The 12827-nt window shown below is 35.5% G+C and overlaps 1 protein-coding gene across 7 annotated transcripts in view; it reads left to right on the top strand.

The window, feature by feature from the left end:
* Positions 1–12720, top strand: part of LOC105328347 (cadherin-23) — a 31876-nt gene extending 19156 nt beyond the window's left edge. For 6 of the 7 annotated variants that reach the window (XM_066067568.1, XM_066067571.1, XM_066067567.1 and 3 more), the window contains exons 14-36: positions 61–222; positions 534–698; positions 817–881; positions 1079–1316; positions 1464–1697; positions 1905–2426; positions 2624–2768; positions 2970–3179; positions 3457–3779; positions 3966–4532; positions 4663–4845; positions 5104–5344; positions 5463–5827; positions 6101–6334; positions 6649–6737; positions 6854–6940; positions 7164–7232; positions 7336–7402; positions 7851–7978; positions 8195–8235; positions 8346–8406; positions 9459–9512; positions 10600–12720. In XM_066067568.1, the coding sequence (XP_065923640.1) occupies positions 61–222; positions 534–698; positions 817–881; positions 1079–1316; positions 1464–1697; positions 1905–2426; positions 2624–2768; positions 2970–3179; positions 3457–3779; positions 3966–4532; positions 4663–4845; positions 5104–5344; positions 5463–5827; positions 6101–6334; positions 6649–6737; positions 6854–6940; positions 7164–7232; positions 7336–7402; positions 7851–7978; positions 8195–8235; positions 8346–8406; positions 9459–9512; positions 10600–10852 (4503 nt within the window). In that variant the 3' untranslated portion in view covers positions 10853–12720. Of the gene's footprint in view, positions 1–60; positions 223–533; positions 699–816; positions 882–1078; positions 1317–1463; positions 1698–1904; positions 2427–2623; positions 2769–2969; positions 3180–3456; positions 3780–3965; positions 4533–4662; positions 4846–5103; positions 5345–5462; positions 5828–6100; positions 6335–6648; positions 6738–6853; positions 6941–7163; positions 7233–7335; positions 7403–7850; positions 7979–8194; positions 8236–8345; positions 8407–8617; positions 8652–9458; positions 9513–10599 lie in introns of all 7 variants that reach the window. The other variant, XR_010708060.1, reaches the window with a different exon arrangement.
* The last annotated feature ends 107 nt before the right edge of the window (positions 12721–12827 follow it).

The following is a 12827-nucleotide window of genomic DNA, read 5'->3' as shown; positions in this document are numbered from 1 at the left end:
TCTTGAAAATACTTTAAGCTATCAAATAAATCATGTAAAAGTTGAATTTTTATATTACAGGGACTCAATAGTTACTTTGAAATTGTGCTTGAGAAGGATGGACAGCCATACTATGATTTTGCACCTCTACCAAAGGAGGTTTTTTCTGAGTCTTCCATTCTTATCCGTGTGAACAATTCATTGGATTTGGACTACGAGAAGTCAAAAACAGCTACCTTTGATGTAAGCTTCGTTAAATTAATTTAGTTTACCTGATATGTCACTTTGTTTTGAATCATTCTGTAAACATGGAAATATACGCAAATATCAAAATGTATAAAGTGTTCCTTAATCATCCACCAGCCAATCAATTTGAAAAAGGGGTACTGTACAGCACTATGAATAACAAATAATGATTTAAAAATGTTTGTAACTCCTATCCATCTGCTTTGCTACTTGATAATCCCAAAATTGACATCAACATTTACGGTTCTTATAGACAATATAATTTTAGAGTACATTGCGATTATTTTCCTTGCCTGTTATTTGATCAGGTGATTGCCAGAGAGCTAAGAACCAATCCAAAGAGAAGTAGTTCAGTCAAAATGATGGTCCACATCCTGGACGTCAATGACAACCAGCCTCAGTTTGAGAACACCTCCTACTCGGCCCAGATTGCCGAGAACTCTCCCACTGGGACCACGTTTGCACGACTACAGGTCAGGCACCTAGAATTTATGAAAACAACTTGATTATTTACATGTAAAAATATTGTTGAGATATCAGTATGGTGTTCTTTTTTGACTCAGTTGATGTAGGTAATCTTGTGCTTTGTAGGCAACAGACCTGGACTCTGGAGTGTTTGGAAAAATCACTTATTCAGTTAGGGGAGGAAATGGAAGGTATACTTTAATTAAAATATGTAACATTTAATTAAAAAAACATTAATATTTGATGATGTATTTCATCTTTGATGCATTTAATTTACTAATAATCTTTTAGATAGAATGAACTTCAGTATTGTATGTTGCGAAACTGATGAGTGGTGAACTATTTTCTTTGGAAACCATTGACTGGCATGCAATCCCTTATATTTCAGATTTGGTATCAATGATTCAACTGGAGATATATATAACACAGAGGCCTTAGACAGGGAAAAGATAAGTGAATATTACATCACAGTGGAGGCAAAAGATGGGGGTGGATTCAGGACAACAGTGGAACTGAATGTCAAGGTGACAGACACGAACGACAACAAGCCGCTCTTTACCAGAGAGGCTTACTTTGCTTCCCTGAAGGAGGGGGCTACCTCATTCGTGAGAGAACTCAAGCTAGAGGTGAGCATTATTATACATTGTTGGATTAACATATATTGTTTATAATCTTAAAATAAGAAGTATTTTTTATAGTCATGCACAGTTTGATTATTAAGAAAATTGTATTTGAAAAGGAAATGAATTTCTGCTTTCTCTTTTGGAATGAAGGCAACAGATCTAGATGAAGGAATGAACAGCCAAGTCCTATATTCCATATCCAACATCCAGCCTCCCGTGACAAACACCTTTACTATAGACGATGCTACAGGTGTGGTGGGACTGTCCAGGCCTGTGGACTATGAGCAGCTGACCAGCAGTGGTCAGATAATGCTGGGGGTCCAGGTCTGTGACAGAGGACTGCCATCTCTCTGCTCAGTCATCAACGCGACAGTGGAAGTGGAGGTAAACAAGTGTACTCACTTGTACAGTCAGATGCAACCTAAAATTACCATTAAATAATCAACAACAAAAACTTTCAATATTTTATGTGCCTTCAGTATCAGTTTGGTCGAAAATATTTAAGACATTTTATTTTTTGTCAGAGCACTGTTAAAAAAAATTAACATAAATGCTTTTGGAATAAATGCACATTATGAAATTTTTTTGCAGGATGAAAATGACAACAAACCAGTATTCAATCAAACTACATACCAGGTTAATATATATGAAAATGCCTCAATTGGATCTCTGGCAGTAAAAGTCGATGCTTATGACTTAGATGGAACCGCCCCCAATAATGAGTTTGTTTTCCGCATAGAAAGCACAACTCAAGAGAAATTCAGGGTCAACTTCAGAACTGGAGAGGTCCTTGTGGAATCAGAGCTGGATCATGAACAGAGTTCTTTTTATTCTCTGAACATTTCAGCCACCGATCGTGGTTCTGTCTCATTGGAGGGGTACTGCATTGTCAATATAAACGTGTTGGATGTAAATGATGAGATACCCTACTTTGACCCACGGTCGCAGTCTTTAGCTATCCTGGAGAACAAGCCTGTTGGATCACAGGTCGTGACCCTGACAGCAGTGGACACAGACAGTAATCCACGCCTCAGGTACCAGATTTTACAAGACTCAATTCTTGCCACTGATGAAGAAGGCAGAGATGTGAATGTTACTGCAAATAATATCCAGGTAAGTCCTAGGAATTGTAGGCTTAGGTAATCCTCAGGATTGGCATCATTGGGGGAGGGGGGGGGAGTCCCTCTCAAAAACAAATTGCCAAACTGCCAACATCAATATGTGGTGTACATGATCTAAAACTTTAAGTACTGCAATTTCAGCTTATCTGAAATGAGTTCTAAAGCTGGCAAAATTTTTCTCTCTTACAGAATTATTTTGACATCAATGAGACAACCGGCATTTTGCTTGTTAAATCAGTATTAGACAGAGAAACAGCTGAAAAGATAGAACTCAAAGTCCTGGTGAAAGACCTCAATGGATGGCAGCCATCAGCGGATCTACAAACTGCAACTGGTAACAAATAAGTTAATTTAATAAAAATGTAGATAAGACTGCCTTGTAAAATAATGAATGGCTCAACAGTAAAAAAAAATCTGTATTTTCAAATGTTTGAGAAAGTCACTGAAAGAATATGTAAATGGAGAGATAGCAATTGTACACATATTTCTTTTTGGTACTTTTTTAAAACATCTTTTTTCTGTTTAATTTTTGTAGCTACCCTGACTGTGACTTTACTGGACGTCAATGATGAGCCTCCTGAGTTCCTCCCTGGTCCACAATATCATGTCAATGTCTCCGAGGGTCGGGAAGTCAGTGATCTAGTTATCACTGTGTCAGCAGTGGATAAGGACAAGAAGCAAACTGTGTTCTATAGAATAGGACAGGATGATATTAATTCCTTCCAGATCATGGATTCCAGAGTCGGTCAGTTCATTTTATTTTAGGAGAATTTTTTAGTTTTAACACAGATGTTAATATACATGTAATTCTTTTGTGATTAATTAGTCCAAATTTGATTTAGGAAACAAGAAACTAAATATTGAATCTTTTGAACCAAAATAGTTTATAAATGGAAGTCAAAAGAAACATTGCTTAAATTAGATATGTAATCCTTGTTATAGATTACATTTATTGAATGTACTGCTACCCAGTTTCTTTACTAACAGATGATGAATTTTGTTCTATATATATATGAATTCAGGCACTGTCACTTTAAAAAAGCAACTGGACTATGAGAACAACCATGAAGTGAGCTTCACGGTGATAGCGACAGACTCTGCCAGCCCTCCTTCCTCTGTCCTCACATCCACAGCCACTGTGTCGGTGTCCCTGATCGACATCAATGACAACACGCCACAGTTCCTGCCCCACCCCACACAGTACTCAGTGGAGGAGAACGCTCCCAATGGGACATTTGTAGGGAACATTACTGCCACAGACAGGGACAGTGGCAGGTTTGGAGAGATTACCTACTCCCTTCAGGTCACAAATGATGACCAGAGTCTCACCATTGACTCCAAAACAGTATGTTCTCTTTTATTTTGTCCAAAACACCCTGTCAATCTCAATTCGATCTACTTAACCATGATTTTTTGGGTGATAAATACTTGATTAAGTATTCCTTAATTGGAATAGCAAGTCGGTTTCTTCAGTTTGGAGAATTTAAGAGTTGGATTACCTATTTTTCTAATTATTCCAATCATTTTTCAGGGCATTATCTCTGTCCTCAAGCCCCTTGACAGAGAAATGAGGGAAGAGTACATTTTGTATGTGACTGCCACTGACAATATCGACGCTAACCCCAACCAACAACGCTCAGAGAGAACAGGCGCCATATTTGTTAAAGTGACAGACGTCAACGACAACCATCCCATCATCACCAATATCGGAACCACCCCGAAATCCGTTGTAGAGAATTCACAGAATAATACTATTGTAGATACCATTTTGGCCAATGATGCAGACATCGGGGCCAATGCTGAGGTAGAATTTTCTCTGGTGTCAGTTGACACCAACGCCAGTGACAGCTGGTTCTATATCACCACACAGTACAACAGTGACATTAAGAACAATGAAGGAGTCATTCGCAATAAACAGTCCCTGCTAGGACATGTGGGGATGTACTACGTCACAGTCAAAGTTCAGGACAAGGGAACGCCCACTCGGCTCTCCTCCAACATGACTCTTCTGATAGAGATCATTGAGTCCAATGAAAATCTGAACCAGCCCCAATTTGTTGTTCCCAAAGGTCCTACTGCTACACTTCAAATCAAAGAGGTAATTTGTCTCAATGGTGTATTGAAGTTTTTCTGACAACTTAGTATGAAGTTTTTATATACCGCGTAATAAGAATTTGCATTTACAAATAATATCACTATATACATGAAACATTGATGAATTATTTCAGCAACAACCGGTGGGTACTACAGTAATACAGGTGAGTGCTACCGATGCTGACCACGGTAAGAATGCAGAGGTCCACTACTACCTGGCCCCGGAGAAGGACTACACCAAGTTCCAGATCCACAAAGACACCGGCCTACTGACCACCAGGGCCGTCCTGGACAGGGAACAACAGGCTCAGTTTGAGGTCAGTAGGAGAAGTCTCTTTATTCTGATATCAGTCTCACTTACTTGCTATATTTTTTAATGCTTAAAAAGATATTGTGATGTTATTATGATAAAATAAAGAGTCTGTATAATGGTAAACTGTTTTGAGATTGTGCAGTTCCAATTTAGTTATTTTCAGGTTGAATTGTAGTAAACCAAGACCACGTATTGGAAGATGATGCTGTAAGTTTCACCAATCAGATGTATTGTCTTATATCATGTTTTCTCCCTTTTGTAGATCCGGGTAATTGCCAATGACAGTGGTATCATCAGTGTTTTGGATAACTCAATCACCATATTTGTTCAGCTGTTGGACATTGATGACCAGGAGCCTGAATTTCCTCGACGACCAGACATGGAGCCGTACATCCTTGGTCCTGTGCCAGAGGAACACTCTATGGAGTACTGTGGCACAGTGGATGTAGCCATAGACAGAGACAGTCACGTCAACAACAGTCTCATCTTCTATTACATCATAGGTAAGAGGGTCAAAATGGGTAGATCATGGTCCTTTGCATTGGTACATGTATAACAATTTTTAGGGGGTTTAATTTGTAATCATATATCAAAGATTTTATATGAAGTTCTGTCTTGCAGGTGGAGATATGGTCGACCATTTTTACCTCAATCAGACGGGAGAGCTGTACTTGATCAAAGCAGTTGATAGAGATGGGGATGTAACTGGAACACCCATTAATTTCATAAATCTGGTGATATGGGCAACCCCTTTAGGATACCTCACTTTTGACAAATACTCTACAGTCCCAGGGACTCAAAGAATGGTCTCTCAAAAAATAGAAATGCGACCTCCAGATGATTATGATTCCAGTAACACGACCCTGTTGTGGGCTCAGGTCACCATCAAAGATATTAATGATCACCCGCCAAAGTTCAGGAACCAGAATCTCAGTGTGGGCATCACCAGGAAAACTCAGTTCCAGGAGACCATATTCACTCTCAGTGTATGTATCATTGTCTCATACATTTTAGGGGAAAATGTTAATATTTGTTTGAGATTGATGTTTTCAAATTTGATATAGATGTAATTAAAACTAGAGTTATCTACTCAATTGGGTCTAACCCAGTTGGTTGTTGCTGCTCCATCGAGTAATACAGCTTATGGGCCTCTTGTCATCATAACTTTGTGATCCTTTTATAGTTTGAAATTTCAGAACTATAGTCAAATTCCAAATACCATTAACCACCTTTCACACTCCCTTACTCTGGATTTTTAGGATGAAGTGACCGACTTGGACTCTGGGAACAATTCTGTGCACACATTCCACTTGATGTCCCTGGGGATTTACCCAGAAGCCCTCAGGAACAAGTTACCCAGTGACCCCCTCAGTCTATCCAGTGATGGAATCATCAGGACCAACACCATATTCCAGTCAGACATGTCTGGATACATCCTGATGGATGTCAGTGCTCAGGACATTGACGGCAAAATGGCTAATGCCTCTCTTAGGGTAAGGTTGATTTCTGTTATGAATGTAGAGGGCTTTATAAATGTAATTGCTTTGTTGTAGAAAAAGAAGTGAATGGTATACATTTGTTTCATTATAAACCCTACATGGTCAAAATGTGGTACATCAGCACTCAAACCACCGGTATATATGTGTTGTTAAAATGTAAAGTACGAATTTTTTTTTATGAATTTGATGTACTTTTGTTTTATAGGAATCACTAACTTCTTGTGTGCTTAATCTACAGAACAAAGACAATTTGTTACAATATGTACATACATGTAATTACTTACCACCAAGTCTCTTTTACTTTTTAGATATCTCTGATCAATGATGACCAAAGAGTTAAGATTATCTTCAGAATGACTCCAATGCAAGTCAGAAATTTCTCAGAGACTTTCAGAAGGTAAGATTTCCTTGTGTTTTCTAATCCTTATGTAAGTAGTTCAAACAATGTTGAAATAATTATGAATGTTTACATGTGTAAATATTTGGTATATATATATATATTTTTTTTCCCAGTAAACTGGAAAGAATCACAGGGTACCATATAGTTGTGGACAAAATCCAAACTCACGAAAATGCCCAGGGAAAACCTGAGGCAGATAAGTAAGTGTTGAATTAATATTAAACTTTTAAAGAGTAAATAAAATTGATCCATCAGAACAAATAAATGACATTTTAACAGGACATGCTTGAATTTTTAAATTTTATATCTCTAATGTCATATACACGTACCATATCAATCTGTCAAGAGACAAATTTATGCTACCTGAGGCCTTCACAAAAGATACCAACTGTTCTGTAAGAATGTATATCTCTGTGTTTGTAGGACTGATATGTTTATACATGGAGAGGTCATTAAGCCATTTAGAATTGTTTCTGCTGCTGAGCTACTAAGGTAGGCCAAATATCAAGAATAAAGCTCTGGATGTTCTTTTTAATGAATGATCAATCAAAGGAACATCAAAGTACTAATAGCTGATGTCTTTCTCTCTCTTTAGTAAAATAGATGGTGAAGCTGCAGCCCTTGTGCCCATTTTGAATGAGTACAATATACTACAGATTGTGGTATGTTTTATTGCATTTGTTTCATTCATAATACTTAATCCATCATCATTAGCTGTGGTATATTACATATAAAAACACATTTGTTGCCAAAAGACAATTGCAGAGTCATACATATACATGTATCAATTATTAAGCAATTTATGCAAGTAGGTATTATCTAAATGCTGTATACAGGTTCAATTTAATATTTTTGCCCCATGTTGTTTTGGGGGTTTTTGTTTGCCCTTTTACACTTGCAAATGGTTTCACCCTTTCTTGAATATACCCAGACATAATTATGTGATATATACCGGTACTTAGTCTTATTAACACAGCAATTTAAAAATAAAATTTATTTTGCCCAGTCTTAAATTCGCCCACTTATAACAAGGCCGAAAGGGGGGAAATAAAACTGGGGCGAATAGTAGTGACACTCTGATTCATGTATGTATTATGTCTATCAATACAGTCTGCAGTTCAACAAACAGAGGAAGAAGACTCCAACCGACTGCTCATAATGGGCCTGATTCTACTGGCCATTGTTCTAGGCATTCCATGTATTGTTATGGCCATCGTCATATTCCTTATTACAAAATCGTAAGTTTATAATTCTGTGCTGAAATGTATCAGAAATAACTGAATTTGTTTTAATAATGTGTTTAATACAGAGAGAAAAAAGGGAAGGGAGTTTGAAAAGAAAAGAGAATACATGTACCTGTTAATGCTTTATCATTAAAATGATATAAGTTAAGTTTTGAATGTAAAAGGGTTTCTTTTTAAATCATGTACTTAATTTCTGTTGTGTTTGATCAGATATCAAAGGAAGCTTAAAGCAGCCACTGCTATGGTTTATGGTGAGTAACTGAGTGTATAGCTTTCCAATGAAAGAAATAGAATTGTAGGAGAACTTCATTTCAACACTTTTTGTGATAAAATTAAACATCATATTTAAATTGTTTCACAGGGCAGGAAAATGACATGCAGAAGAACCAGCTTCCCGGAACTAATCTACACGCCTATGAAAAGTGAGTACCGTTTACAATCCAATGTCTTTGGTCAGATTGAAACACAATTATCTTCCAGCTATAGAAAGTGTTCTATAGAAGGTGTTCTTAGACAATTCAATGCTCATAGAACATATAACAAGATTTCTATAATTTACGGGTTAATATGTATTTTTTCATTCTAAAGCTAAAAATTCACTATGATATTTAGGGTGTGGTCTTTGTTTTGTAGCAATGCTGTTTATGAGACCCAAACGAGATTTTAGGTTTGGTGATATGAACCTTACGTTACTGTTGTGTGCATGTTTACTGTAGATTCCTTATTAAATGCGAGGAATTATTATCTGTGTAAAATTGCATGAAGCACCCCTCGTGGATTGTAAAATCTCATTATTTTATTATGAGAGGATAGAACTTTAAAATATTAGGATAAAAGATATGCATTTGTGATTTTATATTCTTGCAATTTGATACGAAACAGTGGAATCACAGAATTAAGTACTTGCATAAAACCCAGGCATTTCATAATTCTGGAAGATAATGAATCTACAGTATTTAATTGTTCTCATGCACTCTGGATATCAAGATACTTGTACATCCTCACGCATTGTGTCACCAAATGTACTGTGTGAAATAGTCCCAGGTATCAATCGCATCATTGTAGTTCACAGACTGTGCATGAGTATTCAAATAAGTTTCTAAGATATCTTAAAGCAAGAAGAATTTCCCAAGCATATCAGAATCATGGTGTTAAAATGTCTCTGCTTTTACTCCTTATCAAGAATTTACTACAGTAAAACACGTTTATAAATAGTAAACATGCTTATTATGAATTGACACTTACAGCGAAGGGATTTTCATTTTGTGCCATTGTTATATGTTGTAAACCTGACGGATATAATGAATTACGCTTATAACGAAGATAAATTGCCTCTCCCTGACACTTCGTTATAAGCTTGTTTTACTGTACTCATTGTGTGTAAGTTTTCATTGGTTGAGTTTTGTTCATTTTTCATTTTCTGTTTTATACTTTATATCTTCATACTAGTAATTCATTTTCTGTTTAATTTCAGTGCCAACCCCATTTTCTTGGAAAAAGTATTATCACAAGAATCACAAGACTATGAGTAAGTAAAGCTAATAAAAATACCTTAGATGTAAAATAAATACATTTGAAAATATGAAAAATAACAGGATCTGTACTTATAATACATATATGGTTTATACTTACTAAAAATTTCTGATGTATGAAAGACTTAGTTGTAAATCATCACACTTTAATTATTTATTAGATTATTATCATGAATTCATTTCAAATAATATCTGATTTGTGTCACAAATTAATCACAGCAGTCAAACTTCGTTATCTCGAACTAGATGGGACTGTTGAAAACTTTGAGATATCCGAGTATTCGAGATATAAAGGGTAAAATACTTCAAAAATAAGTGGCTGAAACTTAAAAATATCTATTATATTCGAGATATCGAAGTTCAACTGTACATGTATAAAAGTGGCTTGAACCTCAATCTCCACTCCTTATATTATACATGTATAATATATAAATAGTGCCTGTTTGGGAGGGTAACAGTTGAAATTGACACCCCGAGAAAACCATTGTCAACCGACGCGAAGCGGAGGTTGACAATGGTTTTCGAGGGGTGTCAATTTCAACTGTTATCCTCCCAAACAGGCACTATTTATTTTGTTATACTGAATGTCTTTTTTAAAATTTTTAAGAAAATTTTACTGCTTTTATATAGGAATAACGTGAATTCTACAGCGAACCGTACGCGCATAATTTTCGCGCATGTAACATTTTTTAATGTTACCCGTTGCCAAGAGCGTTGCTAACGCTGAGGGTAATAGTAAATATTATTAACTGCGTCTTAACCAATCAGATTTCAGTATTTAACATGAAAGTATAACAATAAAAAATATTCCATGAAGAGAGAAGACAAATCTGACTTATTCATTGATAATGCAGTTGATCGTGAGAGTCTTTTTTTAATCATATGACATTTCTAAGTATAGAATATATCTCGACCTCTAAGATTTCTGGATTTTTAATAAGAATCAACAATGCTCATATTGCTTTTGGGAATCTCAGTAATTGGGACAATTGCAAGGCAACTCCAAGAAGCAGTCAGTACTTTGATTGGCATTCAACACAGTATGCACTGTACAAAGTGTTCAGTAATCTTTATCTATTTTAGTGACACTGACTCGGTGGACAACAATGTGGTGGATTCCCCCGTCCCTCAGACAGTGGACACCCAGGAAGTGTCCATGACCTTCACCGCGGACAGCAGTAAAGACTATACCCACAATTCCTCACTCAAAACAATCAGTTCAGTCATTGGTTCTCAAGAGAACAGCTTCGGCCACAGAAATCCTCTTTTCTCAAATCTTAATGGTGATACTCCAAGATCTCATCTTATTAATGGTCTTCAGGCTTCAGAAATTTAAAAGAAGAAAGAAAGAGGATGGAGTACTTCATGTACTATTTGATTGTGATATTAAAACTTGTTCAAAGCATGTTGTGATATGACAAGGTATTACTTGTCACATTTCTTTCATGTACATGTATTGTCTGAGTGAACAAACCTAATGCAGGCTTTTTTCTCTTTTTTTGTACTTATATGCACATTCTATACACTGTAACATATTTGGTACACTTACAAAGTGTGCAGAAATTTGCTTTAACAGAACTTACCTCATTTTATATTGTATGCATTTAAAGTGATGTATTCCAAGATCAGTCAAACAGATATATGCATTATATTCCCAGATTCCATGATCATTTATATGTTCCTTTAATAAGAAATGAAATTCACTGTTCCATCGAGGTTGATACTTGTTTTATGACATGTTATAGGCTTGTTTTGACACAAATAATATCTTTAGGTAATTTTATGAAAAGTTGAACAAATTCAAAAAGAGGCTAGATTTCAAAGGATAAAATTTCAATTATTTCTACTTCTTTTATAGTACTAGTTAGTATACATTTTTTTTAGCTCATCTGAGAGCTGAGAGTTCCAGTAAGCCATTCTGGTCAAAATTTGTCTGGAATATGTTGTCATTGTGTTGTCCATGCCTCAAACTCTTCATCTTCTCTTAAACCATTTAACCAATTTCAACCAAAAAGCACAAATTACACACAGGTGAATGGCTCTCATTTTTTTCTCTTGAAATAATACTACACTGAAAATAAGTTGTCTTGAAAAAAGAACCAGTGCACATGTGATATATTCAGACCAATAATTGGGCCATATGTTGAGTGCAGTTTTTCAGTAGAATATATAGGGTAAAATCTGGAAAAATTGTAAGCATTTGAGTTAACTTACAACCTAAACTATTATGATATCATGGCACATTAGATTTTACTAAGAAAATAGTAAGAGAAAAAATGACTATAAACAGTCAATCAGGTGAGCCATGTGGCCTCTTATTTTATTATAGGACATGTTTTTACTAGGTTCTAATATTTTACAAAGTTCTTGTAGGAAATAATCTGTTGTTGCTACAGATATATCAGATAGTTATTATATTCAGACAGAATGCAACGATTTAGAGTATTAAATGTATAACAGTGAAATACAGTATTAATGTATCAAAATCCAGTAGACAATCTTGAAAACAAGAGCTCATAACTCACCAGACAAAACACAAAGTATTTTTATGTGCTAGCATAAGAGATACCATATTTTGATATTAAGATTTTTGTGTCATATTTTATGTATGTTCAGTGTGCTTACGGACCAAACAGAGGTTGTGATTGCAAGGTAATTGTAGTGTTATCATAGAGTTGTGAGAGTTATAGAAAGCTAGCTGGTATAGTTTTATACATTCTCTAGAGAACAGTATTTGTTGTTTGTTGTCAATGTTTGAAATACTGTACAAATGTTTGTTAAGTCCATTAACTCTTGCCAAACTAGCAAGTCCCAGCTTACAAAGTGCAATTAGTGGTGTTTTGGTTTGTGTTTTTGTTCCTATCAATCCTGATTCACGGTTTTAAAGAAAGTGTGATCATTCATAACAATGTAAAGCTTGCCATGTTTAATGTTCAAATCCAAGGCTTGACTGTTATGCTATGTGTACAATAAATGGGGCCTCAAAACAAGCAAATGCTACTCGACTTTGTTCAGAAACCATTAAAACTTTGTCTTTAGTCTTGTGGGGGTTTTTTTGTATTGTCTGGTCACTTAAAGAGTTGCAATGGTTTGAAACTGGGTTTTTTTGTTTTGTTTCGTATTAGATGTACAAATTGTGTATGAAATCAAAATGTTTGTCTAAATTACATGTTATTTATTAAAATGCTAATTTTTAAAACTTGATATTGTTTTTATGTATACCAGTAGGTAAAACTAGATTGAATCGGTTCTTATTCTTTGATGAACATACCAGGTACATTTTAAGATGGAGTGACGATTCTGTTTTCAAA

The sequence above is a fragment of the Magallana gigas genome, chromosome 7 (genome assembly GCF_963853765.1).
Source record: "Magallana gigas chromosome 7, xbMagGiga1.1, whole genome shotgun sequence".
Lineage (NCBI taxonomy): Eukaryota > Metazoa > Mollusca > Bivalvia > Ostreida > Ostreidae > Magallana > Magallana gigas.
This window is presented reverse-complemented; position numbering and strand designations above follow the sequence as displayed.